Source organism: Notolepis coatsorum (assembly GCF_963971535.1).
Source record: "Notolepis coatsorum genome assembly, chromosome: 10".
Classification (NCBI taxonomy): domain Eukaryota; kingdom Metazoa; phylum Chordata; class Actinopteri; order Aulopiformes; family Paralepididae; genus Notolepis; species Notolepis coatsorum.
The window spans coordinates 119,599,776-119,627,182 of record NC_140174.1 but is presented as its reverse complement, the minus strand read 5'-3'; the positions used below and the strand labels follow the sequence as shown (position 1 = coordinate 119,627,182).

Genomic DNA, 27,407 nt, shown 5'->3' with positions numbered 1-27,407 from the left:
GTGATGTCTGTTTACTGCAGAGTGGAGGGACTGGGAGACCCATGTTACTGACCAGACACTCTGTATCAGTGATGTCTGTTTACTGCAGAGTGGAGGGACTGGGAGACCCATGTTACTGACCAGACACTCTGTATCAGTGATGGCTGTTTACTGCAGAGTGGAGGGACTAGGAGACCCATGTTACTGACCAGACACTCTGTATCAGTGATGTCTGTTTACTGCAGAGTGGAGGGACTGGGAGACTCATGTTACTGACCAGACACTCTGTATCAGTGATGTCCGTTTACTGCAGAGTGGAGGGACTGGGAGACCCATGTTACTGTCCAGACACTCTGTATCAGTGATGTCTGTTTACTGCAGAGTGGAGGGACTGAGAGACCCATGTTACTGACCAGACACTCTGTATCAGTGATGGCTGTTTACTGCAGAGTGGAGGGACTGGGAGACCCATGTTACTGACCAGACACTCTGTATCAGTGATGTCTGTTTACTGCTGAGTGGAGGGACTGGGAGACCCATGTTACTGTCCAGACACTCTATACCAGTGATGGCTGTCTGAATGTAGAGCTATTATCTTAAAACACATTTTAACAAAAAAGAAAGGAAAAAAAACACCACTTCCAGCAGCTTTAATAGGACGAGGAACAGAAGGGACAGGCGTTGTCCTTGCTGGACTGCAGCCAGACGCTGATGCAGTCTCTGTGGATGGTGTGGGCGCAGCTGAGCGGGTACTGGCTGTCCGTGTCCACGTGGTTCTGACACATCAGGCACAGCTTGCGGCTGGCGGCCGGGGCCGGGGGGGCGCGGGTCTGGAAGACCACGGCGGGTCTCTGCGGGGAAGGCGTGGACCTCTGGGCGGGGAGGCCCGGGGACGGCGGGGCGTACTGCAGGTGGACCCCGGGCCCGACCTGCACGGTGGAGGAGGCAGATGAGGAGGCGGCCCGGGAGGGAAGAGGCCTGCTGATGGGCCCGGGGGCCGCCCTCTCCATCTGGGCCAGCGTCAGCGCCACCTGCTCAGTCATGGCGTCCATGGAGAGGCCGGCCATGGTGCCGCGCGACGCCTTGATCTGCTGCAGCGCCGCCATCATCTGCTCCCGCGTGCACCGGGGGAAGCGTGCGCCCAGCTTGTCCAGGATCTTGTCCAGCTTGCCCGCCGCTGCCGCCACGGCCGGAGGAGGGGGCGGCACGGTGGCCAGGAACTGGGGGTGCATGCCCTGGGGGTGGGGGGGCATGCCCTGAGGGTGGGGGGGCATGCTCTGAGGGTAGGGGGCCGAAGGGTAGAAGCCACCGGGGCCCAGGGGGATGGTGCTGGTGGGGTGCGGCGGGGGCGCGGTGAGCCTCATCGGGGCTCGGAAGTGCGGGTGGTCCTGGCCAGGGAACGGCATGCCCCCCCCGCCCATGGGGAACATGGGACGGACCATCATCTGACTGACGATCAGGTCCACCTATGATGAGAGGGCAGAGGGGGGCGTCTCCATTAGACAGAAGACGGGACACATTCCATCATGTCTCGATTCGTAGAAACTGCGAAACACATACGTTTTTTTTGCACTTCTCAAGTTTCAAGTTTCTTTAATAGTTGTCATACAGAAGTACAGAATACTTTCATACAAAATGCTTCTTACTGTTACGCTCCAGAGACTGTGCTAGACAAGATAGTATCAAATAACATAGTATAGCATGTAAATCTGAGGATAGTTTGATACAATGTAACTAGGGATGTTCGATGTTGGCTTTTTTACCGATATCCGAGATACCGATATTGTCCAACTCTTAATTTCCGATACCGATATCAACCGATACCGATACATGCAGGGTTTCCCCCCCCCCAAAAAACTGAATAATTTCAGGTAATTAACATTACATTAAGAATGTTCTTACTTGCTTGCCTGGGTAAATAAAGGTTAAAGGGGAACTATTTGACTTTCTTTCACTATTTGGGCACTTTTACACAATTCCTGTGAGTCTATGGAACACCTCTGTAAGGTTTTTTTCAAAAGAATTAATTGTTTTGTATTTCGAATCAAGTACTCAAAAACAGCATTTTTCTACCTCAAGATCTTAAGCCGTTTTGAGGCTGGGCTCCAACCACTGTGTGGCCTGGTGCCAACTGCCACATTATTATGCAGCTGAGAAATCTCTGACATCACAGATATGCACATTTTCAGATGACTCAGTTCAGTGAGGGTGAATATTGTGAGAGAATTGGAAGAATGCGCCAATATGAGAATTAGAGACATAGATCCTATTAACACTTTGGATGCCACGGACGACATAACACGTGTTATCAGCCCGCCCCCTGAATGCCCACGACGACAAATAACGTTTTCTTTTTTTTTTATTAGCGATCTGAATTCATATTTCATCAACCGAGTCTACGGTTGGGAAACCAGCCCCATCAGGAGCTCAGATGCCCCTATCGTCTCCCAGATGGTAATGCACCCTTTTGGAATGGAGAAGGAAAACCCGGACCGGACTTCTTAGATCGCTGCACAGCCCAAACCAGAGGGATTCCAATGATGTGCAATACCGGCCGCAAGGCGTTAGGCGGTGGTATTGGCCGTTTGCGATCTCAGAGCCATTCCCAATGATAACATCAGGCTGGATGGATGAATTATGAATAGATATAGAATTATGAATAGATATAGCGAATAAAAGAAATAACGATTAAAACCCGACTTTTCTCGTGATTGGCGCTCAACCACCGGCGAGATAACCAGACTTTTTTCATCATTGGCGCAGAATGAGTTAAAGGGGAACTATCTTACTATTTCTTTCACTATTTGAGCAATTTTACACAATTCCTGTGAGTCTATGGAACACATCTGTATGTTATATATATTTTTTTAATTCATTGTTTTGTATTTCTAAATCAAGTACTGTAGAGCAGCAATTTCTGCCCTTCAAGATTCCAAGCTGTTTTTGGCTGGGCTCCGCCCATACTCGCAATGCGCTTTGAGTGACAGTCACCCACAGTCTGCACTGGCAGATACCTTTTGGGGGAGAGAGAGAGATATAGAGAGATAGAGAGGGACTAATACATTTTGCCGCGCGGGGGGGGGGGGGGCATAATCCCACGGGACAATACATTGGTAACTTGTTTCAAATGACAATATATACCCCGTGAATATTATTGCACGGATTGGAATACGCGTGTGCGCGCTTCGAGACGCGAGGCTGTGTGTCAAATGCAGGGGGAGAGACAGAGGAGAGATCGCTCCGTATGAGCCTCTCTCTCTCCCTCTCTCTTTTGGGGAAGTGCAAGTGTCTGACAGGGAGAACCGCTTCCGCATTATTTCCACTCGCTCCGTTTTGGTCATTGTTGATTGTGGGCGGTGGCTACAACCACAGAATGGGTTAGGTATGCACATGAGAATTCTTACACGTCACATATACGCTAAATTCAGAATGGCTTAGTTCACTGGGGGAGGACCTCGTCTCATCTGAAGCGGAGGAATGCGCAAAAATTTGAATTTGAGACATAGACAGTGTTGGTACAACCCAGGGGTCAGCAACCTTTACTATCAAAAGAGCCACTTTTCCCCCCTCCCACAAAATAAAATGCTCAGGGAGCCGCACAACCTATTTACCCTTAAAATGAAGATAAGTGTATAACGTTTTATATATCCCCAAGCATACCCCACATTTAGCATAAAATGCCTGACAATTGCATACCCAAAGTAATTTGCTATTTATTATACTTTATACTTATAGCACACAGGTTGTTGCATTAATGGAATTATAAAGCAACAAAAAGACAATTTTTGACTTTTTATTGCTGTTTTTACCCGTTATAACAAAGGAAAACCTCAAACTCTTATGAAGAGGAGAAAAAATACTGGCTGTGTAGACCTATTTTTAAATAAAACACAGAAGAGGAGACAAAACACTGGTGTCTGTAGACAGACTTTGAAATAAAACCCTGAACTTTCAGGTATATTTGAGTCCTTCCCTTATTTGTGGAACATTTATAAAATAAAAAGTAGTCCAAAACAATTCCTTACCTGAGATCAGATGGTATCCAAATGGATTATTCCAATTCCTGATCGCCATTCCAAAAATCGATCCTTTTATTGATCCAACGTGTATACTGTAAAACACATATTACACGCTGTGCTGAGGGTCCACAATGAATCTGATCGGCTCCGGTTACATGCGTGAGAAGTAAAATGTGGATTCCAGAGTTTTTCTCTCTCATACATTTTCATTGAGTCCAATCCAAAAGGGTGCATTACCATCTGGGAGACGATAGGGGGCGCTTTTTTCACATCTGAGCGCCTGGTGGAGCTGGTTTACCAACGGTAGACTCGGTTGATGAAATATGAATTCAGATCGCTAATAAAAAAAAACAGGGCGGGCTGATAAACCCGAGATATCTCGTGATGGGCATTCAAAGTGTTAAACAAGTCAAGAAGAAACATAACAAGTCAAGAACAAAACAAGAACACCATAAGGTCCAACCAATTTAAAATAAATGCAAAATAAATGAATGAATGAATGAATGCAAACACTCCCAGACATACCCCACGTGAAGGCAAGGAAAAACTCACTAATACCTAGCAATAGGAAAAAATTAGGGATGCACCGAATGGGAAATTCTTGGCCGAAACCGATACCGAAAATAGGAAACAGTTGGCCGAAAACCGAATGCCGAAAATGATTAATATATATATAATGTATATATATTTTTTTCTCAGCTACCTGATTATGGCAAAAGACATGATTATGGCAAAACTTAACTTAAATAATATTAATAATAACTATTATGGGCCCATAAAACATTTATTCAGCACTTTGATACCGGTACATTAATTCCAGACTGACTGCTGAAAGATTGTACAATTAAAAAATTGTCTCTTTGCATACAACAAAATGTGCATTAAAGTCAAGTGCATTTTCTTTTCTCTGTAGGATAACTACAACAAAGTGCATTCAGAACAAAGCCATGGTGCTTTAAAACTGCATAACGATCTGCATAAAGACACACACACAGGACTGTTGTATTTACTACATCTCCCATGACTCTTAGCGGGGGATGACGTAGCTTACGAGAGACGGGTCAAAGAGGAATGGAAGCGTTAGCTAGCTTAACGCTAACGTTAGTTCAAAAGGTTTTAACCGCGATGGGCATATAGTAATGGCGAGGATATAAAGCATGTTAAAGACGCATTTATTGGATGTGTTGCTCGCGGAGTTTACATGGAAACAGTGCGACTCCCAAGAGGAGTTAGTTATCACAGGCTGCAGAACGCAGGAAGAGCTGCCAAGCTGCTCACGTTACACGTTGCTAGTTTTGATTACATCATCACAACAACACTTTAGGTTACGAACGTTACGTAACCCTGTTCTTTGACATTCTGTGATATATTTTCGGTGCTAAAACCCTTTCGGCCAAAAGCCGAAAGAGCCTTTTTAACCATTTTCGGCCGATAATTTTAGGTGGCCGAATTTTCAGTGCATCCCTAGAAAAAATGCGCCACAGGCAGTGATGTACCTGAACACGTTCAATGAACGATCGTTCGTGAACGCGTGAACTGAATGGGTGTTTTTTCCGCTAGATGAACGTAATTGAGAACGCGTTCATTCTCAGCGCTGTATAACGGCGTTCAAAAGTGCGTTCATTCTCAGCACTATATTATAACGGCGTTCAAAAGTGTGTCAGATTTCATATGCCTTTCAGCCGAAAACCCAGTTAAAACACACCGTAAACAGGCTTTAAAATAATGCGGAAAACCACCCATTCTGGCAACCGCTCTGGGCGGGGCTTCGGGGAGTCTGGTAGAATAGCAGCTGCACTCGCACTTGGCTCTGCACTCGCTCAGAGTCAGACTCTATGACGTCTGTGTATGAGCATTTAAAAGAGTTTTAGTTAAAGTCAGTAAATGTTTTGCACTTTGAGGTACAACCTTAGTTTCATACCTCAGCCTGGTTCCTACCTCGTGTTGTTAGTACAGAGTTATGTCGGGATTGTCTGCACATTTATATGTTTGCACAATGACTACTTTCACTTTTGGTACTTTAAGTATATTTAGATTATTATACTTAACACATTAACTGCCACGGAGTTTGCCCGTCTCATACCACTCTCTGCCACCACTATGGAGATGTTCACCTTCTTTGCAGGGCTATAACTTTTTTAATTGTATTGCTAAATTGACATTACTATGGCCCATTCAACATCGATTATCTATCGTTCAGGATGTAGGAACGTTATACTTTTTCATTCATACGAAAATACCGTCTAGAATATAAATATGTTTTTATCGTTTTCTGCAGTAATTCCTAGAACGTGAGTTATAGGCATAAACGCATATAGATTATCAACTGCCGTTTGTTGCCGATACACGCTATATTAAAAATTTCAACTGTACATGATCCTAAACGTTATGACTGATCATGCGCGGATGAACGGGGGGGGGGGGTCGTTTATAATTCCGTGATCGTCAGTAAATGCTTTATGTAGTATGGGTGATATATTGATCAGAGCAGTTTGCATTAATAATAATAAACAATCACACTGAAAATGACGTCAGCGTCCTCTTACCGTTCGCCGATGAGACTGGAGGAAAAGGATCCCACTTATTTGACGTGGATCGACTAGATCCATTTCCGGTTTGTATAATAATAATAATAAATGCCCAAATCATGTCGATTATTGAGTTATGGCAGCGATCCATATGTACGGATGTGTTTCTAGAGTCCCGCAACAATATGCGAGTGCCGGACGCATTTCCCCGGTGCACGGAGATCACCAGAGATCCATTTCCGGTTGTAACTCGCCCGATCACCACCAGGCAGCAGTATTGAAGCGTTGCAGAGTTGTGCAGGCTCCCACTGTATCAGCCGAGGCTGGGTGAGGGAATTATGAATACCATGGCAAAAAAATGAAATATGATCTCAATAACGTCATACGCCGTGGAATGGCAGAATTAGCATGACCTTGAAACACGTTGTACAACGTTATTGGCGCCAGATGTGTTAATAAAGACCATTCAAGCAGTACGTTTTTCCTCGTGTTTTTGAAAATATACTGTAGAGATGAAAGCTGCAGCTGCTACTAGTGTGGACTGAATGGGCGGCAGCAAAGCGTTATGGAAATGCCAGTATTCTGTGGTTCTATTATGGGTTGTGGCAATAAATTTGACAAATAATAGCTCGCAGCAACGTATTGAAAAAAGAACTATAAACTATAAATTAGTTCATTTTTGAAACCATGAACTTTAGTTCAACATTTTTAATTATGAACTATGAACTGAACTAGTTCATTTTAAAATTTGTGAACAGTGAACTGAACTAGTTCACGTAGAAAGTGCTTTCCCAACACTGACCACAGGCAGTGTGGAGGAGAGAAACCTTAGAAGGGCAATTCAAGGGGGGATCTCCCTTCTTAGATGTCGGTGATAGTAGTGTTGCAGACGGACAGTTGGTAAGCATGCACTCATGTGTGTAGTGAAACACAGATGAGTGCATGCAATAGCAACTGAACATTTTGAAAAATTTAAGATAGAGCTGATAGCGATAGCAGCAACTGAACATTTTGAAAGACTAAAGATAGAGCTGATAGCGGATCTATTTGAGGCACAGGGGCGGCGCAAAGAGGGACTACCACTGAGAACTAGGGATGGGTTAGAATATTCAAAAAAAATTTGCAACCCATTCTTATTTCATTCCTTTTTATATTTAGAGACAGCCTAATTGATCTAAAAGATGCACATGCTACCGTTTCTGTTTGTTTATTAAAACCAGTTGATAGAAGTGCCTATTTATGTGCAATACCCTTTGATTTTAATGATCCATTCTATTAACACTTTGAGTGCCAGCGACGAGATACCGTGTTTTTTTTTATTAGCGATTTGAATTCATATTTCATCAATCTAGTCTCACGTTAGTGCTGCAAACTTTCTCTGAGCTCCATTGGGAAAATACCACCCCCTATCGTCTCTCCCTGTGGTACTGCACCCCTTTGGAATGGATTGAATGAAACACATGGGGGTGGGGGGGGGAGAATCCTGCTTCCTCATTTTACTTCTCGGGCACGTCACCCGAGAGGTTCGGATTCATTGCCGAGCCCCAAAACAGCGTGGAATACATATTTCCAGTACCCAGGATTGGATCAATAAACGCAATCGATATTTGGAATGGCGATCAGGAATTGGAATAATCTTTTTGGAGAACATCTGAGCTGAGGTAAGGAATCTATTTGACAAGTCTTAGGATAATCAGAACTTTTTTCACAGAGATATCAACGTGTGCCCTATGTGTGTGTGTGTGTGCGTGTGTGCTGATCAGGAAATAAGAGAATCGATTTTTCAGCTCGCTTCTATAGCGTGCATAAGTACACATATACTATCGATAATCTAGCGTTTATTTGAAAACGATTCATAAATAGGCAGAAAAAAAGTTGTGTATTCTAGAATATTCCAGTAAAGGGCGATTATCACAATCTTTATATTTTCCTGAAACTTAAAAAAAAATAGCGTTTTTCAAAATGGTATAAAACGGAAATGAACCGATTACGGTAAGCGACGGCCAGATTAGACACATAGCCATAATTTAAGACATAGTTTATGCGTTTGCAAATATGAGAGCTCTATCATTGAGGTGGATTACAGAGGCTTTTAGCGCTCCGCATGGCTGGCACTCAATTAGGGCTGCACGGTTTTGGGAAATAATCTAATTGCGATTTTTCTGACAGATATTGCGATTGTGATTACATTTGCGATTATAATAATTTTTTTAAGCAGCCCCACAGAGGTTTATTGTAAAATGCAGCTTGCATCTGGCCTACATGGTGGGTCTGTTCGGGACACAGAGTCTGAAAATGTTTCTTTTTACCTGGGAATCGATACCGGTACCCAACGGTACCTTTTTTTCTGTACTTTACTCTCCCTCTCTGAAGTCTAAACTTCACAACACACAATCTAAAACCCCTTACCTCCCTCTCCCAAACTGTTCCTACAAAAAAAAAATTATGTTGCATGATCATGTATATTTATTTTGTATTGTTTAAATATCAACATTATCTGGCAATCCTCAGTAAATACTATCAAAACTCCTCTGATGTCAGACAAGACATCAGCAAATTTACTGTATTACCCTGTATTATACACTTTTACTATAATTTTTTTTGTTTTTTTTTTTATCCACTTTTTCTCCCATTTTTCTATATTTTTCTCCCATCCCAATTTTCGTATCATCCAATTCAACCCTCCCCTGTCACGAACGCTGTTTCTTGCCTCCCACAAGCCGGCTGCAATGTGGACTAAGTCATACATAGCACAAGTCCCCTCCGGTACTTGAGGTAACAGCAGTCGCATCTTTTCACCTGCGCAGCTCGATCTCTGTGGCGAGGAGTAACGCGTGGGAGGCTCACGCTGCCCCCGACACTTCCTGATTCTACTGCGCAGGCGCACCAACCGACCTGTAGGAGTCGCTGTCCACAACGCCCGATCCACACCCATCAGTTTCCCACCCCCTAATACGGCCAATGTGTATTAGTATGAACGACCAGCTAAACTGAAAGCAATGTGGAGCGCTGGGCTCAAACAGGCAAGCCCAGCGTCTCCGTCATTCGTGGCGAGCGCCTTGCCCACTACGCCATGTAGCCGCCCACACTTTTACTATCATGTAGACTATTCTGCTTTGTTTTTGTGTTTACATGTGATGTATTGTATATTGTATACATGCACATTTATCATGTTCTTGTGTGATGTATCGCACATTTGATTGCTGTGTGATGTATTACAATTACAATGTTATTGCTGTCATCTTGGCCAGGTCTCCCTTGCAAAGGAGGACATTTTTTTATTTAAATTCTTTTATTGCAGGCTTGGCGATTTTTAATTGCATCATGTCAAATCGCGATTTCGATAAAAAATCGAGTAATCTGTCTTTTTACACATTCGGGGCCAACCACGTATATATACGTGTTTCGGCGCCATGCTTAAAGGGCCAATTACGTATATATACGTGTTACGGTTGTTTTGGCTTTTATTCCATTTTAATATCCTACTCAATGTCACAGAGCGGCACTGCAGATTTACCCTACTCTTGGAATTCGGAAAAGTGCATTACCGGCCAGATCCTCATAGGGGCGCTGTCTCGATAATGCAGTGTTCCCCATTTACAGACCGGTGTTTTTTCTTTTTTTGATCTTGAATGGACTTTTCTGTTAGCCTAAAGCTATGCCAGGGTTTCCGTTAGCCGGTAATTACCGGTATTTGACCGACAAAATCTGTTGAAGTCCGACATATTTAATCTCTCCGGTCATAATGTCCGGTGAAAATAATTCCCTCTAAGCACAATTTGATTATTTGAATTGTATTAAAATAGGCTAAAATTAAATAGCCTATGCGATGAACGAAACAATCATTACATTTGTTTCATCGTTGCTTCACCAAGCAGGTCTAATAATGACAACGATGTTGTCAGCGGGAGCTTAGTGCTGGATTTGCGAGAGCATGCAGCTTCAGAGCCACAGAACCCACAGAGCTGTGCCCGCACAGTGCAATACTCCAATTCAGCCATTGGCAATTCAGCTGTTGGGTGGGGGGCGCTGCTGAGCGGTACCCAGACCGGACCTGAAAACGCTGCTGCTCTGCGGCTCTGCAGCTGCATGCTCTCGCAAATCCAGCACAAAGCTCCCGCTGACACATCGTTGTCATTATTAGACCTGCTTGGTGAAGCAACGATGAAACAAATGTAATGATTGTTTCGTTCATCGCATAGGCCATTTAATTTTAGCCTATTTTAATACAATTCAAATAATCTAATTGTGCTTAGAGGGAATTATTTTCACCGGACATTATGACCAGCACCAAGTCGTTGGGAGGTGGAGATAGTCATCACGCAAACCCACGATAATGTTGCCGTCTCTCTCTGCCAAATTTCTCAGTTCTTCGCTTGATATAATTAATACAAATGTCCAATATAACGGAATTCGTTAGCTCATAAAAATGTGATTATAACAGACTGCTGTTTATTAATGTCGGGCAGACTGCCCACCGACACCTCAACGTCGGCAGCAGCACGAAGTCTCGAGGGACTTATTTTATTTGGAATATATTAATGACTGTATATACGCAAAAGTAGCCTAGTTTTAAGTTAAAATATTATAAATGCCTTGAGGATGTCATTCTTTATATAGGCCTATCAATTGTTTTTAAGCTCAATAAACTCTGACCGGAATTGATCCCATTTGTCCGGTAGATTGAAATCTACCGGACACTCAGACCGGCAAAAAAAAAATCTAACGGAAACCCTGAGCTATGCGTGTAGCCGATCGCCTAGAATCGTTTTTGGGACGCTGAATTCAGTGTGCAGTAAAGGAATATAGCATCAGCCAATGGACATATGGATCTACCAGATGGCGATCGATAAATGGGAAATCCTTTTTGCAGTCCAACCGGCCACAGGTAAGAGCTTTTTCACGTAAATTACATGCTGATAAGGCCTTGTTATCATACCCAACCAGCCGATCCGTGAATGTGGCTACTGAGGCTAATGCCGTTATTGGTAATCAATAATAAGATAAGATATTCCTTTATTGATCCCCTTGGGGATATTCAGGCATCATAGCAGCATGGGGGAAGGGGGGTACAGGTAGTAAAAACAACACAAGCAGTGTAAACAAATGTCAATATAATTTACTATCTAACTAACTGAAATATATATTCACAGTATTCACAGTGTCACATAAGGTACAGTATGCATAAGGTAGTATTATAATTATTAGAGTAGTTTCGATACCAATACCAGTATCGGAAATGCCTCCGATACTGCCTAAAATGCTGGTATCGGTATCGGCGAGTATGCCGACAGTGTAGCCTCCGATCCCATGACGTAATTTATCTCCTGCGGAGAGTGAGGATTATAAAATGAACGTGTTTTAAAGTGTGATGCTGTTTGTCATTTTAACAGCAGATACACTTTCTTAAATTCCATTGTCCCCGACAGAGCAATGTGACGGGGAGCTCGGACGGGATGTGTTTTGCTTGCTGGTGTTATTATAGCATTAGCTGAGAAGCTAGCTAGTTGGAACAACATCCACTTTAACGTTACATCAAATCAGATGATCGCCTGTCCTTTCTCCAGGACCTGACACTGTCCGTCTATCAACAATAATGCACCCACGGTGAATCGTATTTAAGTCAAGTAGCTACTGACTAGCGTTAGCTGACTAATGTTATCAAATGTCAATGCGGGGAAGACGAGCTAGGTCAGCTAGCTTAGCTTGATAACGGTACCTTGGCTAAAGTTGGTGCTATTCATAATCCAGCAATAATGGCTGCAGACCTGCAAGCAAAGTACAGCAAGTTCCAAGTGCCAAAGGATAAGAGTCTGAGGCGGAGTCTCAAAAGAGAATGTTGAATATTTATTTTGCATCGAAAATCACAACATAAACGTTAATACTAGCCAGAGCATCTGCTACCCGAGCAGACTGGGTAGCAAGTGCAACACCGTCTAACGTCCGTGCGGATCATTGGAGTAGGGTATATCTGCAGTGCCGCAGCCCCGTACTCATTGATTAATGATACTAATACTAATCTATACAATCACCTGTTGTTGAATAAATACCATTACTTTCTAGTTATTACTAAAAAACAGTATATATAAAGCAGTATCTGTAGCTGTATATAAAAAAAATAAAAATAAAATGTATCATTTATATAATATACTTTAAAAAAATAAAATATTATGTATGCACTGGTATCGGATCGGAATCGGATCGGGAAGGGAAAAATGGTATCGGAACATCTCTAATAATTATAATTATAATAATCAGAAACGACGCCCCCCCCCCCCCTTTCATGCATTCATGGTGGACCATGATACTGACAATATGGATTTTGAGTTTTAACTCGAGCTCGTCTATAGCCGAAACACCATTCGATTTAACGTTATTAGCTTAGCACCCTATATCTCGCGTTCCAGGAAATACCCCAGAACATTCTGCTATAACGTTCATATTCAAGACGCTATAAAATGGGAACGTATTGATGAAAATCTTTTTTATTTAAGGCATATTGTAGGGACGGTTTATAGTGTCAATTGACAATGAGAATGGACAGATAGCAATAATATAAAGTATAGATTTAGCTCGCACAATGAAAGGTTATTATGAAATGCTGGCCGTATAGAGTGGGCCCCCGTCTAATCCTAAACTTGACTTGACTTAAGAACCAGCTATTTTCGAATAGCACTTTTGCTAGAAAGTCCCATCCCTACTGAGAACTAGCACTACTAATATGGTCAGATATCTATGACAAGGCGGAAGACAGGGGGGGGGGGGGCTCACCATGGGGCTTGGGGGCAGGGAGGGCACGTTGATCGGGGGCAGGCCGTCTAGCTCGCGGCCCTGCCGGAGCTGCTCCAGAACCTCCTGGAACTGGTTCAGGAGTTCGGCCTGACTGGACCGGACCAGGGTCTGCTGCTTCTCCCACTCCATCCTCTTGTGCGTGTGCTGCTGGGAGTGGTCCATCCCGAGGGTGGCCAGGTACTGGCCCACCTGCACACACAAACAATAATAATAATTAGGGATGTCCGATATTATCTGCCGATATTGGCATTAAAATGCAATATCAGAAATTATCGGTTTTCATTTTTTTTTTTTTACATTTATTTAACCTTTATTTACCCAGACAAGCAAGTAAGAACAAATTCTTATTTTATTTATTGTCAAAAGTATGCATAATGTTGTGTTAATTCCACGACAAGAGATATGTAATGTTTTTTTTTATTATTATCTTTTTCCCCCCTTCTTTTTCCGTTTTTCTCCCCTCCCAATGTTAGTTGTTATGCCAATTCCCAATCCCCTTCCTGGTCGTTGCGCACTCTACCCCCTACCGTCGGTCTGGGAGGGCGGAGACTATCACATGCTTCCTCCGACACATGTGTAGCCAATCAACCGCTTCTTTTCACCTGGCAGTGCGGACTCTCACAGAGAGTGTAACGTGTGGAAGGTCACACTACCTCTCTTTAGATCCTTCCCTCGCTGTGCAGGCGCCCCGACCGAACTGTAGGAGTCGCTGTTTACAACGACCCGGACCCACCCACCGGCTTCCCTCCCGCTGACTCTGCCAATTGAGCCAGTACGACGGCCGGCCAAGCCGGAGGCCACGCTGACAGCCGGATTCGATACCAGTGTCTCTTGCGTTGGTGACGAGCGCTTAGTCCGCTGCGCCACCCAGCCGCCGAGATATGTAATGTTAATTACCTGAAATTATTCAGTTTTTTTGGGGGGGAAATCCTGCATATATCGGTATCGGTTGATATCGGTATCGGAAATTAAGAGTTGGACAATATCGGTATATCGGATACCGGTAAAAAAGCCAATATCGATTGGCTTATCGTTTTCAAGGCCGCTAATGCCGATAGCTGCTAACGCTAGCAGGCCTACAAACTGGCGAGACAACTAACGCTAGCAGGCCTACAAACTGGCAAGACCGCTAATGCTTGACAGATGGTAGGGGAAACACAGGCAATGGTAGGGGAAACACTGGACTTATTCTTACATTTATAAATCAGCATCGTTCCACAAGTTAACCCCAGCAATAGAAATACATCTCCTTTTATAATCTCTTCATAATGACGTGAATACACGTGAATCTAATCTAATATAAACCGCCACTAGCCCAGAGTGGCCGTGAGGAACGGGAGGAACAGGAGAAACTAGGGCTAGGCGATAAAACGATAACGATAATTATTGCGATATATTTTAATAATCGATATCGATTGATAAAAAAAAATAAAAAAGTCAATAAATAAATCAAATGTTTGTGACCTGCAACAGGGCAGTTTTAAAACCAGAGAGTGGACAGACTTCTCTTTCTTGCCTGCAACTTAAGGTAATGGCTTTGCTTGTCCAAATGACAATACAAATTTCTTGTCCATTTATTTAGTTTGCTTTCTAATTTAAAATACAGTTTGAAACCGTCTGTACTCCAGTCGCGAGTCACTGTGCACTGTGCGGTGGTTTGTCCACCAAAAAAGCGCCAAAAGATAGAAAAGAAACTAGCAGAGCCAGAACTATTCAACTCCCCTGGAGCCACAGCCAGCAGAGAAGCCGGTTTACTTTCGCTTTCAAACCAGCTGCAGCCTGAGAACTGGAGTGTGAGGGGCTGTAACACTAAAGATGGCGGCAACGACAAAGAATTGCTGCAAAATAAACATACATCCGTTTAAAAAATTATAAAAAATATTTTTAATACTTTGATAATTATCGATATCGAGTGATATGATAACATTATCATATCGTTATCGTGATATACTTTTTGGCCATATCGCCCAGCCCTAGGAGAAACGGCTGCGACCGCACACCTCTCTCAGCCAGGTGTTGATCTGAGCCATGGTGACGTCGCGGCGCGCCTCCACCGCTGTGATCTCGTCCCGCGAGGCCGCCCCGGCCGCCTGCTGCGCCTCCTGCTTGGTGCTCTCCATCTCCCTCTTCAGCTCGCCCAGCTCGCGCTCCCAGCGCTCCTTCTCCTGGCTGTGCTCCTCGATGAGCAGCATCAGCTTCCGCTCGCTCTCCTCCAGCTCCTTGGTCAGCCTGGGGGCGGGGGGGGGGAGGGAGGGGTCAGCGTTATGGGCCAGATGGATGGATATTATAAAGGCATACGGTCATGGGTCCCGTGTAAAGGTATGTTTTTATTATTATTATTATACCGTTGTCAGTGATATATATATATATATTTAAAAAAAAAAAGCAGATATTTTTTTAAGTTGATCTAAAAAAAATTACTTGCAGAAGTATTATAAAGACAAAAGTCCTTTGAATGAAAAAGCACCATGACAATTGTATGCGTGTTATATATATATATAAAACACACACACAATTGTTAGATTGTATAAAGAAGTATTATAAAGACAAGAATGTAGTCCTTTGAATGAAAAAGCACCATGACAATTGTATGTGTTTTATATATATTAGGGATGCACGATTATCGGGTCGATATCAGCAATTATGACATCATCCCGATAAACCCGATAACATTATTGATAGCTCCGATAATATATAATACATTTTTTGGTTAAAAGAAATCCAGTGTGGGTGGATTGGGATGAAGGGCGTTTGTTTTTACTGTAGGCTCCACCCGTTTTGCCAGTATTGTGGTACGACTGCTAGCGTGTGGTTTAGGAAGAGGGAGTTTTTCACAAATCCAGCACTCCCTTTCTCATGCCTGGCTGTGACGTAGTCACGTAACATTCAGAATACTACTATTTGTAACAAATACAGAAGTTCCACGAGGAGGGAAAGGGGCAACAAGCTATAACACATCCAACCTAATAAGTCACCTGAAAATAGGGATGGGTACCTTTCACATTTGAACCGATACGGTACCGGTACCTGTGAATCGATACCGGTACTTGACGGTACCTTTTTTCGGTACTTTAGTCTCAAAAAAATGTATTTACCTACCTCAGTCGTGAAAAAAATCCAAACTTCAAATAACTACAATTTCGACCGTTTTCGGCTTGCCATTGCTCCGACTGCTTTTTTGTTGAATCAAGTCAAATCCTAGGTAAGCATATATTGTGCGTGTGAACGTTGACATGAAAAGAAAAAAGGTAAAAAAATTAAAATAATCAGTATCTCACTTGAATCGATACTCGGTAGTACCGACATGTTTCGGTTCGGTACCTTAAAAGTACCGAATTTGGTACCCATCCCTACCTGAAACATCACCACCGCTACGATGGTGTATTAAAATCCGACGACGAGCAGCTAAAGGCTAAGCTAATCCAAAGCCAGCTGCAAAGGAACCGGCGCGGCTTGTACCTATTGACGAGGCGTTTGCAAAATGAAAGACGTTTGACAGAGATGATTTGTTTGGTTTATTTAATTCTTTTTGAGGCGTGCTGTCCTATAAATGCCAAGTAATAGTTGTTTCATGGACCAAGACCACAACAGTCTCCTCTCCTATAGCGTCAAATGTTTTATCTGCTGACAAAGCACAATACCTGTTGGTTTTTTAGTTCACTCATTGTTCAGGGAAACACATTGTTAATGACATTGACGGATTGTGAATTTTGTGATTGACTCAAATATTTATTTGTAAAAATAAATAGTCACTTTATTTCAAGAGTCAAAACTGTTCTCTTGGCTTTGTTTTGTTCATAGTAGTAACGCTCATGTCATGATAAATCTGGTTAGGTAAAAACTACAGGAATATACATAAAAAAAAAAAATAATAGAATAAATATATATTATCGGTTATCGGTATCGGTCTTGAGGAGCAAAAAGTTATCGGTATCGATATCGGGGTAAAAAAATCACTATCGTGCACCCCTAATATATATATATCTATTAGGGCTGACCCCTGTTAATCGATTAGTCGACTAATCAGTCGAAAGGAGCCGTAGTCGACTGGCCAACCTCTTAGTCGAATATAATTATATATAAAAAAAAGAAAAAGTATTAATATATATATTTTTTAGTATCATTCTTTCCAAAAGAAAAGAGGCCTAGAAGCGTGGCTAACGCTAATGGCACGCATCGTTACACCCCTAGTGTTATATATATATATATATATTAGTGCTGTCAGGCGATTAAAAAAATGTATCTAATTAATTACAGGATTTGTAATTAATTAATTAATCGCATTTTAATCGCATAACCATTTTATGCCTGATATTCTATAATCATATTTCAAATTGCATGTGTCCGGATGGCAGAATTTAGTACTGCATCTACAAAACCTTCTGTTTAATAATCTTCCATCTATTAATTTGCTTAGATTTTTCAGGTCTGGTCAATTTAAGCATGGTGTTATTCACAGTCAAAGATAAAAAAAAATGTATTGATATTCTCATTTGGTTCATTACAATTTACTCTAAATAAAATTTTCATTCAATCAATCACCGCGCAGATTGATTGATTGAATGAAAATTTTATTAACAGATTGCAGAATGGGTACAATACACTACGGCTCAATACACACAATTGTTAACACTATCCCGCCCAAGCACGGAGATCTCCGTGTTTCGATTCGACCCGTTGTGGACAGAAGCACGGATATATCCGTGGCAAGTTGTTATTGCTTTTATTCCATATTAATAACCTATTCAAGGTCGCCGAGCTGCACTGCAGATTTACCCTACTCTTTGAATTCGACAAAGTGCAATACCGGCCAGATCCTCTTAGGGGCGCTATCGCGGTAATGCAGTGTGCACTGTGGCTGAAGGGAGCATTCATTTTTTTGAGTTTTTTTTTTAGTTTCCAGTAGCTGGATTCTATATGTGTAGCCTGTACCTTGGATTACGTTTTGCATCGCAGATTTCACCATGCAATAAGGGGATTTATAATCAGCCAATGGACATATCGATCTACCAGATGGCGATCGATAACGGGGAAATGCTCGGGGGATCCCACCGGAACACGTAAAGTACAGCCCAATCGGGAATTGTTATGATACTCAACCAGGCGTTCGGCCTATGAGGCTAATGAGGCTAACGCGGTTATTGGTAATCAATAATAAGAAACAACGTCCCCGCCCCCCCACCCCTTTCATGCATACATGCTTGAGGATCGTGCCGATCATATGCAGTTTGAGTTTTAACTGTAGCATCTGTAAAACGGAAATGCCATTGGATATAACGTTAGCAGCTATTAGCCCTTTATCTCGCCTCCCAGAAAATATACTAGACCAAATCCCGTATAACGCTTATATTCACGGCGCTATAAAATGAGAACGTATTGATGACATTTTTTTTTCTTTAAGCCATTTTGAAGGGACGGTTTATGGACTCAATTGACAATGAGAATGGACAGATAGCAATACTATAAAGTATAGATTTAGCTCTACAAACAGCCCCACGTCTGTTTACATTTCAATCATAAGGTTGATCGCAGTTTTCACCTCGTCTTTTTTCTGGGGAGCTAGATAATAGGCTAAAGGCTAGTCACGTTATATCAAACGCCATTTCTGCTGTATATATACGAATGAAATAAAACAAAATGCGTAGCATCCGGACTATTACAGAGCATCTATGGATGAAATGGGGGCGGCGGGGGACGCCGATTACTATTATTGATTAGCAATACAGTGTGCGTTCAAGTAGCCATTTTCATTGATCGATCACGTTGCGTTTTAAAACAATGTCCAATCCAGCTGTAATTTGGGGGAATAGAATCCTACCGTCAGCCCATGTGATCGCCGGCAGCATTTCGTCATTAGTCATCGGAATCTGGTAGATCGATATGTCCATTGGCTGATCATAAATCCCATTATTCCAGGCTGAAATCTGCGTTCGGTAACGTGATCAAAGATGGAGTATGTTCGGCTGGGATCGAGGCTCATTTGAAACGCCCACAGACAGTAAAAAAAAATATTCTCAATCGCCCTCAATGATACTGCAGTGGAGCGATGGCGCCCCTAAGCGGATCTGGCCGGTATTGCATGTTTCAAAAATCAAATATGCGGGTAGGTCCTGCAAGTCGATCGGGGACGTTAATAGCGTTATTAATATGGAATAAAACAATAACAACTCGCCACGAGTTAACTCGTGGCTCTGGTCCACAACGCATGGCACCGTAACACGTATAAACTTGTGGCTGGTCCTTAAAGTGTTAAGGGGTTGCAGACCAGAGAAAGACTTTCGTCTTGTTTACACCGGGGTCCCCCATTTTCAATTCATAATGAATTGTAAGTAAGGGTGCAACTTGCACCGTGCAATCCATTCTTTGTGGATCTAGCCCACAGTATTTCTGACACTGGCAATACATTCCCTGAGATTCATAGATGTCCCTAGAATCAGATACCAAGAACATGCAAATCGGCCACATTAAAAAAAAGTCTGTAATGTGTATTCTACATTCTTATGGAATGAATGAGATTTAAAAAAGAAAAATTAAAATTGTAATACATTTGAGTTAATTTTCATAACTCGATAATTTGCTGTATAATTACTTAATCTAATTAATGCGATAAACGGACAGCCCTAATATATATTATATATAAAAAGCACCATGACAATTGTATGCGTGTTATATTATATATAAAAAGCACCACGACAATTGTATGTTATATATATACACCGGCTCCAAATCCACCCTCACCAAAATCACCCCAGTTCCAAACATCACCATCGACGGCTTCCCTGTACCAGTCACCATACCGACTAAACTAATCACACTTCACAGACTCCCACCAACACAGTTCTCCAGACTCCGGTTCCTGGCGATGGTCAAAACTCCTTTTTCCAATGGGCGGTTAGGTGGCCGAGCGGAGATTGCGTTCGTCACCAGCCCCGGAGCTGTGAGCTGGATTCGCCTGTTCGAATCCAGCTCACAGCTCCGGGGTTGTCACCAGCTTGGCTGGCCGTCTGCACTAATACAATTGGCTGTATTAGAGGGTGGGAGAAGCTGGCGGGGTGGGTCCGGGTCGTTGTAAACAGCGACTCCTACAGTTCGGTCGGGGCGCCTGCTAAGCGCGGATAGAACTCGAGGGGGATAGTGTGGTCCTCCCACACGCTACGCCCTCTCGATGAGAATCCGCGCTGCCAGGTGAAAAGAAGCGGTGATTGGCTGGACGTGTGTCGGAGGAAGCACGTGGTAGCCTCCACTCTCCCAGATGATCTGACTGTGGGGGGTAAGTGCGCAGCGACCAGGAAGGGACTGGGAATTGGCATACGACTAACATTGGGATGGGAGAAAATCGGAGGAAAATGGAGGGGGAAAAAGACAAAAAAAAAAAAACAAAAAAAAATCCTTTTTCCAGACCGGTATCCTGGTTGTGTTTTTACCTGCTCTCCTCCTCCTCAGTCTTCTTCTTCTCCGAGCTCAGCTCCTGCTTCTTGGCGGCGAAGCTCTTGCGAGCCGCCTTAGAGTTGTTCAACTGCAGCTTCACGTTCAGGGAGTCCAGTTTATCCAAAAGTGCCTGTCAATGGATACAATGTGCCTGTCAATGGATACAATATACCCGTCAATGGATACAATGTACCTGTCAATGGATAGAATGTAGCCGTCAATGGATACAATGTCCCTGTCAATGGATACAATGTACCCGTCAATGGATACAATGTACCCGTCAATGGATACAATGCACCCGTCAATGGATACAATGTGCCCGTCAATGGATACAATGTGCCCATCAATGGATACAATGCACCCGTCACTGCATTATTATTATTATTATTATTATTATTATTATACAATGTGCCCGTCAATGGTATACTTCCAGACTGCCTGTTCCTACCTTGTGCTGAAAGACTGCCTCTTCATGTTATGCTCTCGCTCGCTCTCTCTCTACTAGGGCTGCACGATTTTGGGAAATAATCTAATTGCGTTTTTTCGGACAGATATTGCGATTGCAATTAAATTTGCGATTATAATTATAAAAAATGTTTAAGCAGCCCCACAGATGTTTATTGTAAAATGCGGCTTGCATCTGGCCTACGCATGGGTCTTTTCGGGACACCGAGCCTGAAAATGTTTCTTTTTACCTGGGAATCGATACCGGTACCTTTTTTTCTGTACTTTACTCTCCCTCTCTGAAGTCTAAACTTCACAACACACAATCTAAAACCCCTTACCTGCCTCTCCCAAACCAATCTTGTATCTCAATGGGACTTTCTGGTTAAATAATAAAATAAAATAAAAATAAAATGATTTTTGCGATTTGATAATTGCATCATTTCAAATCGCGATTTCGATTTAAAATCGATTAATCATGCAGCCCTACTCTCTACTGGTTCAATTAACGTGTAAGTAGCAAAACATTGCTACTTGCCAACATAGACTGAGAGTCCATTTTATATATTGTTTTGGTTTTTTATTACAGTGCATTTTGTTAACAGAGGCTGAGAGTCAATTTTATAGTTTGTTTTATTTATTTAGGATATTTAAAATGTCTTCCAATTCCAATGTTAAATATCATTTTGTTAATATTCTCTAGAAATAAAAGTGTATCGCACTTTGAAACGGTTTCCTTGCATTATTATGCCATTATCATATTAGTGAAAAATGCTCTCAAAACGGCAATAATATTGCTTATCGCAATCATTTCCGGCACAATTAATCACCCAGCAAAATTTGTTATCGTGACATAGGCTTACTCTTCATAGGGTATACTTCCAGACTGCCTCTCTCTACCTCCTGCTGACAGACTGCCCCCTCCTACCTTGTGCTGACAGACTGCCCCCTCCTACCTCCTGCTGACAGACTGCCCCCTCCTACCTTGTGCTGACAGACTGCCCCCTCCTACCTTGTGCTGACAGACTGCCCCCTCCTACCTTGTGCTGACAGACAGACTGCCCCCTCCTACCTCCTGCTGACAGACTGCCCCCTCCTACCTCCTGCTGACAGACTGCCCCCTCCTACCTTGTGCTGACAGACAGACTGCCCCCTCCTACCTTGTGCTGACAGACTGCCCCCTCCTACCTTGTGCTGACAGACTGCCCCCTCCTACCTTGTGCTGACAGACTGCCCCCTCCTACCTTGTGCTGACTGACAGACTGCCCCCTCCTACCTTGTGCTGACAGACTGCCCCCTCCTACCTTGTGCTGACTGACAGACTGCCCCCTCCTACCTCCTGCTGACAGACTGCCCCCTCCTACCTCCTGCTGACAGACTGCCCCCTCCTACCTCCTGCTGACAGACTGCCCCCTCCTACCTCCTGCTGACAGACTGCCCCCTCCTACCTCCTGCTGACAGACTGCCTCCTGCTACCTCCTGCTGACAGACTGCCTCCTGCTACCTTGTGCTGACAGACAGACTGCCCCCTCCTACCTTGTGCTGACAGACAGACTGCCCCCTCCTACCTTGTGCTGACAGACAGACTGCCCCCTCCTACCTTGTGCAGACAGACTGCCCCCTCCTACCTTGTGCTGACAGACAGACTGCCCCCTCCTACCTCCTGCCGACAGACTGCCTCCTGCTACCTTGTGCTGACAGACAGACTGCCCCCTCCTACCTTGTGCTGACAGACCGCCTCCTCCTTCTTCTTCTCCAGGGCGTCCTTGCGCCTCCCGTCCCCCGCGTCCTCCTCCTCGTGTCGCCTCAGCAGGTCCCCGTGCCGTCCGGCCAGGCGGCTGCACTCCTCCTCCAGGGCGGCCATGTTGGTCTCCCAGGCCGCGTCCGTGTTTGTCTCCGCCGGCTGCGCGCTCCAGACGCCTGCGTGTTGGTCGCACCCCTGCGGCGCGCTCGACCACCTCGGCTCTAAAGGGGGGCGGAAATAAACGTTTGGGCAGCGACAGACACGCTAGATTAAAAAAAAATGTAAAACCTGTGGCTCAACGGTTGTTGGCAAGTAACCAGTAATGGAAGGTGCTCACTTGATAACAACCCCCCCCCCACACAAACAAACACCCATGCTCACACATCAGCCTTTAACCCTTTCACTTTCAGTTTCAAAAAGAGCCATAATCCGGAAGGAAATCAACATGTCATGCATGAGTGTAGCTGCAGTATATCAAAAAGCAGGGTAGCCGGATCAGCACTCAGGTTCAATGTTTTTAATGGCAGCCTGAATAGATAGCAGACATGTTTCGGACAATGTCCTTCTTCAGTGATATGGCTAGCAATACACTCAAGATGGTAGTTAAATACACCTGGCAGGTAATTACATGACATGACACGGCAGGAAATGACATCACAACGCAGGTGTGCCGGTGCAATGTGACCAAAGGAATGACCTATCAAAGTAGAGTCCAATCATAGATTATACATATATATAGATATATCTATATCTAACACCAATCTATATTATAAACAATACAAAACAAAACAAAATTACCAGAAACTTGATATTATAACATATAACATGCCCATTAATTTCTAGGGCTAATTGAGCCCCTTTACATATTTAATTAAATAGTTTCAAATTATACATTGGGCTTCCTTGTGAAACATGCCTCTTGTTTAGCAACAAACAACTTTAATAAAACCAGAAATAACACTGTAGGTGTAAGGAGGTTAGAGGAAACCGGTTAAAACGTTCTCTTCATTCATTCCTCTAGGTTCGATGCAATTGAACAGGTGGATATAATAACATTCACGTTGCAACAGCAACTTGTGTCTGTCTCCACCTCGCGCTGGCCTGAGTACTAACTCTAGTCCCATATATTTGAGATCGTTGACGGTATGTTTACACTTAGAGAAATGTCGAGCTACCGACGACTTAACATCTGAATTTCTCACAGCACATTTGTGTTCACTGATTGTTGATTTAAAGGCTCTCGTTGTTTTGCCCACATAAGAGTGTAGCTGCAGCCATGTTATCCAAATGTCTTCGGTTTACTTAGTCTTTTTTTTTTTAAAGGTATGGTTAAATGGATTCACATGACCCTTTTTTCTTTTTTTTTTATCTACTTTTTCTCCCATTTTCTATTTTTCTCTCATCCCAATTTCGTATCGTCCAATTCTACCCTCCCCTGTCTCGAACGCTGTTAGGCCATGCCTCCCACAAGCCGGCTGCAATGTGGACTAAGCCTTACATCACGTGTCCCCTCCGGTACTCGAGGAAGCAGCAGTCGCATCTTTTCACCTGCACAGCGCGATCTCTCAGCGTCGGGGGTCTGCGTTTGAGGGCACGCCGCCCCCGTCGCTTCCTGATTCTGCTGCGCAGGCGCACCAACTGACCTGTAGGAGTCGCTGTCCACAACGTCCGATCCCCACCCATCAGCTTCCCACCCCCTAATACTGCCAATTGTATTAGTATGAACGACCAGCCAAGCTGATAGCAATGCGGAGAGCTGGGCTCGAACCCAGCGTCTCCCGCATTGGTGGTGAGCGCCTTGCCCACTGCACCACTTAGCCGCCCTTTTGTTTTATTTTCTATTGATTATGTATGAGATATATGACTGATTTACACTGCATGTTTCATATTTGTATGTGAATATCTGTGAGGACCCCAGGAAGAATAGTCAACACGTTGATGATGACTAATAGGGATCCTAATAAACATAAACCCTTTCACTACCACACTACCAAAGGGTTAACGTGTTGAAGTGCCTTGAGCAAGACACGTAACCCCTAACTGCTCCCGATGAGCAGGAATGGCACCTTGAATGGTTGCCTCCGCCGTCGGTGTGTGAGTGGATGTGAGACATAAGTTGTAAAGCGCTTTGGATATATAAATGAAGCCCATTTTGATCAGACTTATTTCTGGCCATCTCACCATAACGGGGCGTTGTGGATGTAACGTTAATCGTTATGTTTGTACTAGTGTGGATAGACTAGTGAATTGAAAACGGAGGACCCTTATGTAAACAAGACAAAAGTATTTCTCTGGTCTGCATCCTCTTAGCAGTTGTTTGTACATTAACATTTAGTCATTTAGCCGACGCTTTTATCCAAAGCGACTTACAAGTTCTGTACGACAAGTCATCAGGAAGGGTACAACTCTATCAGCTGAGTAACAATGTTCATCAAAGTGTTGCGTGTTACAGTGTAGGTTAGTTTATTAGGACAAGTGCATGACAGTAAGGTTAGTTAGGGTTAGATTTTTTTTTTTTTTTTTAGTCGTACTGTATTGTACCCATTCTGCAATCTGTTAATAAAGTTTTCAATCAATCAATCAGACCACTGCACCATTTGACTGCCCCTTACACAGAACTAAGAGCAGACTACAAATATGGACAACCCTCTTCAATGTAGCAGTTACGTTACCTCGTTTCACCTTTTCCTCCAGCGTTGTGTAAGGGTTGTGGGGCCCATCTTCTGAAGATAATGACTCCCAGGCATAGTCCATCATTAGCTAGCTTGACTGCAAAATGTACATGAAATGGAAAGTTATCCTTGTTTTACTAGCCCCTTTTGTGAGTGTGATGCACGCCAACATGGTTTGGCCAAGTGAATCGACAGTCCCTTGCTCCTCAATAGGAAACCACCCTAGATTTACTCTGAAGAACTGGTCCAACGCGAAAAGTATCGTATCACAGAGAAATGTCAAAGGTACTCACTGCGATACTTGTATAATGAACGTTTCGCGTCGGACCAGTTCTTCAGAGTAAATCTAGGGTGGTTTCCTATTGAGGAGCAAGGGACTGTGGAGTCACTCGGCCAAACCTTGTTGGCATGCATCACAGTCTCGAAAGGGGCTATTGTTTTACATAACTCCAAAAGTAACGTTAAGTTAGATTCGAACAGCTAGTGAGCGTTATATGGAATTGAAAGTGGAGCAACTCCAAAGTATGTCGGTTGTCTGGTTTAACTAACTAACGTGAACAGAGTCTACACGCGTGACGTTTTATTCATTAAGTTAGTACTTAATTTGGGTTTGGGTGGTTTTTAGGAATCCCAGCGCGTCAACATCATATAATGTCTGATTATGTCTCATGCGCCACACAATGTGAAGGGTCAGTGGCACGTCACAACTCGTAAAGTCGGGTATCGTGGATATGATGAATTGAAAATGGGGGAACCTGATGTAAACAAGACGAAAGTCTTTCTCTGGTCTGCATATTGAGCCGTATTGATTGATTGAAAACGTTATTAACAGATTGCAGAATGGGTACAATACAGTACGGCTCAATACACACAATTGTTAAGGGGATGCAGACCAGAGAAAGACTTTAGTCTTGTTTACATCAGGCTCCCCCATTTTCAATTCATCATAACATATAATGACATACAGGTAGACAGTACTGTTGCATCTAGACATTTATGACATACCATCAGGACCCTGATGTAAACAAGACGGAAGTCTTTCTCTGGTCTGCATCCCCTTAACAATTGTGTGTATTGAGCTGTACATTATTGTACCCATTCTGAATGAATGAAAACTTTATTTAACAGATTGCAGAATGGGTACAATACAGTACGGCTCAATACACACACTTGTTAAGGGAATGGAGACCAGAGAAAGACGTTTGTCTTGTTTACATCAGGGTCCCCCATTTTCAATTCATAGTATATTCTGCAATCTGTTAATAAAGTTTTCAATCAATCAATCAATGGAACCCGCCCGAGTTGACTTCCTGGTGGTAAACTCTGGAATGTCTGACTTTAGAGTCACCGTCGAACGCATCAGCAGCAGGGCAGCGAGTGCGACGTAACGTGCTCGGTATGTTAGTATGCTAGCTAGCCCACACGATTATATATATATCGATCTAAACACAACATGTTCCCTCAAAGAGAGAATAATACTGACTCAACAACTCTGTTATTAGCGGAGTGGCATCCAAGTTAGAACGCAGATAAAAATCACAAAATAAGCGGATTGTCAATCATCATTCAACAAACGTTACGTTAGCTGTGTTGGGTTGTCCAGCGAAGCACACGCCGCTCGTTATAGATTAGTCTTAACACACAACGTGGAGATTCAGTCTTCCTCTCAAATATTAGCTAAACTCAACTTATTACTACAACAACAACTATGTTAGTTCTTACTTTTATAGTTTGATAAAGAACACGTTCTCCTCTCTCGGAAACAGCGCGGTGTTGTATCTTATTGTTTTCCCAGTTCAAG

At 43.3% G+C, this 27,407-nt stretch overlaps 1 protein-coding gene across 1 annotated transcript; it reads right to left on the bottom strand.

The window, feature by feature from the left end:
• On the bottom strand, positions 1-27,407 carry rnf214 (ring finger protein 214). Its single transcript, XM_084323729.1, has 7 exons — positions 27,329-27,407; positions 25,607-25,703; positions 22,911-23,155; positions 20,743-20,876; positions 15,319-15,547; positions 13,298-13,507; positions 1-1,445 (listed from the first exon to the last, which is right to left on the bottom strand). The coding sequence occupies exons 2-7, from the start codon at positions 25,689-25,691 to the stop codon at positions 630-632; spliced, it is 1,719 nt and encodes a 572-aa protein (XP_084179855.1). The 5' UTR covers positions 25,692-25,703; positions 27,329-27,407; the 3' UTR covers positions 1-629.